A 4,844-nucleotide genomic window follows, 5' to 3' on the forward strand; every position below is an offset into this window, starting at 1 on the left:
GAGGTTGCAGTGAGCCGAGATTGCACCACTGCACTCCAGTCTGGGTGACAGAGTGAGACTCTATCTCAAAAAAAAAAAAATAGATATGGTAATTATATTATTTTTTCAGGTACCATCATACTATTTCATAGGGACTGAGCCATTTATCATCCTTTGGACAGAGCACATGTGGTTCATTTTCTCTCTTGATGGTGTTCTCTCACACCATTTCTTTTTATTTATTTATTTATTTTGTTTTTGAGACAGAGTCTAGTTCTGTCACCCAGGCTGGAATGCAGTGGCACCATCTCGGCTCACTGCAACCTCCACCTCCCAAGTTCACGTGATTCTCCTGCCTCAGCCTCCTGAGTAGCTGGATTACAGGCGTCCACCACCATGCCCAGCTAATTTTTGTATTTTTAGTAGAGACAGGGTTTCACTATGTTGGCCAGGGTAATCTCAAACTCCTGACCTTGTGATCTGCCTGCCTTAGCCTTTCAAAGTGCTGGGATTACAGGCGTGAGCCACTGCGCCCGGACACTCTCACACCATTTCACACAAAAGTTTTTACATTTGATAAATATTTGCCTTTTTGTTGACACTAGACACCCTGGAGTTTTTGCCTCTCAATCTTGTTCCCGTTCAACCTTCAGCAATTCATCAATTGTAATTCAGGCTTTTCTACCCAAGCACAGTTTCCAAGAAAGGTTTCTGCTCTTGATTTTCTGTTTTAGTTAGTTACGACTCTTATCAGTCAGATTGGTAGGGACTCTGCCAGGCATGGTGGCTCATATCTATAATCCCAGCACTTTGGGAGGCCGAGGCTGGCGGATCACGTGTGGTCAGGAGTTCGAGACCAGTCTGTCCAACATGGTGAAACCCCCGTCTCTACTAAAAATACAAAAATTAACTGGGCATGGTGGCAGGCACCTGTAATCGCAGCTGCTTGGGAGACTGAAGCATGAGAATCACTTGAACCCGCGAGGCGGAGGTTGCAATGAGCCAGATCATGCCGTTGCACTCCAGCCTGGATGACAGAGTGAGACTCTGTCCAAAAAATAATAATAATTTAACAAAAAGAATTTCTTTATGGAAGAGAGTGAGTGTTGATAGAGTAAAAAGTCTGATGACTAAATCATGGAATAAATGTTTAGAGTCCATAGCACCATGGAACTTTGTAGGAATAGAGTATAGGAACCCAGTGCTGTCAGTCTCACCCATGTTTCTTTATACATGTGGAATGTTTCAGGATTCAGTGGCCTTTGAGGATGTAGATGTGAACTTCACCCAGGATGAGTGGGCTTTGCTGGATCCTTCCCAGAAGAATCTCTACAGAGATGTGATGCAGGAAACCTTCAGGAACCTGGCTTCTGTAGGTAAGGATAACAATATTACTTTCCTCAGTGAATTAGAGAACAAGTGTTTCTAGCTTGTCAGTAGTTGAGTGATTTGGAGTGTGGACAGGGAATAGGAATATGAATAAATGTGACAAGGCTGCAGTGTACCATGAACTTAGAATCTAGTACTTTTTTCATATTTTTACTAATTCAGGACTATTTTTCTGGTTCTGTATTTTAGGAAAAAAATGGAAAGATCAGAAAATTGAAGATGAGTACAAAAATCCCAGGAGAAACCTAAGGTAATTCGCGCTCACACGAGAAAGCAGTGTCTCTCTAGACAATCATAGAATGGAAGAAAATGTTAAAAAGAAGCAAACAAGAAATAAGCCAAGGCCGGGCACGGTGGCTCACGAGTGTAATCCCAGCACTTTGGGAGGCTGAGACGGGCGGATCACGAGGTCAGGAGATCAAGATCATCCTGGCTAACACGGTGAAACCCTGTCTCTACTAAAAATACAAAAAGAGTAGCCGGGCAGGTGGCGGGCGCCTGTAGTCCCAGCTACCCGGAAGGCTGAGGCAGGAGAATGGCATGAACCTGGGAGGCGGAGTTTGCAGTGAGCCGAGATCGCGCCACTGCACTCTAGCCTGGGCGACAGAGTGAAATTCCGTCTCAAAAAAAAAAGAAAAGAAAAAGAAATAAGCCAAGTTCCACTGTATTTATTCTTATAAAATTTTCTCTAGGACTGGGCACAGTGGCTCACGCCTGTAATCCCAGCACTTTGGGAGGCGGAGGCCGGGGGGATCACGAGGTCAGGAGATTGAGATCATCCTGGCTAATATGGTGAAACCCCGTCTCTACTAAAAATACAAAAAAATTAGCCGGGCGTGGTGGCGGGCGCCTGTAGTCCCAGTTACTTGGAGGCTGAGGCAGGAGAATGGCGTGAACCCGGGAGGCGGAGCTTGAAGTGAGCTGAGATTGTGCCACTGCACTCCATCCGGGGCGACTGAGCGAGACACTGTCTCAAAAAAAAAAATTTCTCTAAAAACATATATTTAAGTGTGACACAGGCTGAACATCATGGCTCAAGCCAGCCCTTTGGGAGGTTCAGGTCAGAGATTGCTTGAGCTGAAGAGTTTGAGGCTACACTCGGCCATGATAGCACCATTACACTCTAGCCTGGGTTAAAGGGCAAGACCCTGACTCAGAAGCAATAAAATTGACAAAGACGGTTAGTACTTGTAAAAGAGTTTACCTGAAAATAGTGTTGGTGGCGCCCAGGTGCATGCCTGTAATCCTAACACTTTAAGAGGCCGAGGTGGGCGGATTGCTTGAGTCTAGGAGTTTGAGACCAGTCAGGGAAATGTGACAAAACCCCATCTGTAGCAAATATTCAAAAACTAGCCGGGCATGATGGTGTATACTTGCAGCCTCAGCTAATCAGGAGGCTGAAGTGGCAGGATGGCTTCAGACAGGGAGATGAAGATTGCAGTGAGCTGAGATCTCACAACCACACTCCAGCCTGGATAACAGAGTGAGACCCTATATCAAAATTGTTTTAAAAAGTACTAAGAAGCCCTATATCAATATTATCTTTCTCGATAACAGGTATAGCTGGGCCATCTTGTAGAGCATGTGGTCTGTTCATGTTCATACAGGGCAGAAAACCTACACATTGCTGGACAGTGTTAGAAATGCAAGTGCAATGACTTGTTAATGAATATCAAATCAGTGATAAAGAAACCCATTATGATATACTTCTCATTGTTCACAGAGGTCTTATGGGAGAGAGACTCTTGGAAAGTAAAAAAGATCATCAGCATGGAGAAGTTTTGACCCAGGTTCCAGATGACATACTGAAGAAGAAAACTCCTCCTCGAGTAAAATCACGTGGAGAAGTCAGCATGGGTCATGCATCCCTTAATAGGCACCACAGAGCTGACACTGGCCACAAGACATATGAGTATCAGGAATATGGACAGAAGCCATATAAATGTACATACTGTAAGAAAGCCTTCAGTGATCTCCCCTACTTTCGAACACATGAATGGGCTCACACTGGAGGGAAACCTTATGATTGTGAGGAATGTGGAAAAAGCTTTATTTCCCGTTCAAGCATTCGAAGACACAGGATAATGCACAGTGGAGATGGACCCTATAAATGTAACTTTTGTGGAAAAGCCTTGATGTGTCTCAGTTTGTATCTTATCCACAAACGGACTCACACTGGAGAGAAACCATATGAATGTAAACAGTGTGGGAAAGCCTTTAGTCATTCTGGTAGCCTTCGAATACATGAAAGAACTCACACTGGGGAGAAGCCTTATGAATGCAGTGAATGTGGTAAAGCATTCCACAGTTCCACATGCCTCCATGCACATAAAATAACTCACACTGGGGAGAAGCCATATGAATGTAAACAGTGTGGAAAAGCCTTTGTTTCTTTCAATTCCGTTCGATATCATGAAAGGACTCACACTGGAGAGAAGCCCTATGAATGTAAGCAATGTGGGAAAGCCTTCAGATCTGCCTCACACCTTCGAACACATGGAAGGACTCACACTGGAGAGAAACCCTATGCATGTAAACAATGTGGGAAAGCCTTTGGATGTGCCTCGAGCCTTAAAATCCATGAAAGGACTCACACTGGAGAAAAACCCTGTAGTTCCAACACTTTGAAAGGCCAAGGCGAGAAGATCGCTTAATTCACATAAGATTCTTTGAAGCTATTGAATCCAATCATGGTAAAAATGTGTTTCCCTCAAATCATGGGAACCATCGCAAAATTATTCTGAAGCTTCTGCAGTCACTGTCATCTGACAGCATTCAGAAATAAATGCCAGTAGCCCAGGAGCAAAAAGTTTTTGGGGTAGTTTAGCTGAGGCTTCACTCAGAGACCTAGGACACAGAGTTGGAAATAACTCTTAAGAGAGACACACCTCCAGTAAGACCTTAAGACAGTTCTGTCATAAAAAAAAATACAAGGTCTGGCTGGCACAGTGGCTCAAGCCTATAATCCCAGCACTTTGGGAGGCCGAGGCGGGCAGACCACGAGGTCAGGAGTTTGAGACCAGCCTGGCCAGTATGGTGAAACCCCATCTCTATTAAAAAATACAAAAATTAGCCAGATGTGGTGGCACACGCCTGTAGTCCCAGCTACTCAGGAGGCTGAGGGAGGAGAATCGCTTGAACACAGGAGGCAGAGGTTGCAGTGAGCTAAGATTATGCCACTGCACTCCAGCCTGGGTGACAGAGTGAGACTCCGTCTCAAAATAATAATAATAAGGTTAGCCCAGCAAAATGGCAGGTGTATATATAAAGAAAGGTCAGAAAAATCTGTTCCCTCCTGTTGAAAGCCCAATATCTAAGTGTCAAGCCCTCATTTTAAGAAACTCACTGAAGGGATAACAAGTGTCATTGTCAGACTCACCGCCTCAGAAAGACCTCTATCAAAACAAAAGGCTAAAGTTCCTATTCAAAAATATCCTATAATAAATGGCTGGCTATTGGGTACACTACGTATTTTA

General features: G+C 44.2%; 1 protein-coding gene across 2 annotated transcripts in view; it reads left to right on the forward strand.

Moving 5' to 3' along the window:
• The window catches only part of LOC105549469 (zinc finger protein 625), a 21,776-nt gene extending 17,355 nt beyond the window's left edge, over window positions 1-4,421 (forward strand). Inside the window, exons 2-4 of one of the 2 annotated variants that reach the window (XM_011994030.1) lie at window positions 1,229-1,351; window positions 1,558-1,618; window positions 3,092-4,421. In XM_011994030.1, coding sequence (XP_011849420.1) covers window positions 3,099-4,022 — 924 coding nt within the window. In that variant the 5' untranslated portion in view covers window positions 1,229-1,351; window positions 1,558-1,618; window positions 3,092-3,098 and the 3' untranslated portion in view covers window positions 4,023-4,421. Of the gene's footprint in view, window positions 1-1,228; window positions 1,356-1,557; window positions 1,619-3,091 lie in introns of both variants that reach the window. The other variant, XM_011994029.1, reaches the window with a different exon arrangement.
• Window positions 4,422-4,844: the final 423 nt, after the last annotated feature.

Source organism: Mandrillus leucophaeus, unplaced genomic scaffold (genome assembly GCF_000951045.1).
Source record: "Mandrillus leucophaeus isolate KB7577 unplaced genomic scaffold, Mleu.le_1.0 Scaffold440, whole genome shotgun sequence".
NCBI lineage: Eukaryota > Metazoa > Chordata > Mammalia > Primates > Cercopithecidae > Mandrillus > Mandrillus leucophaeus.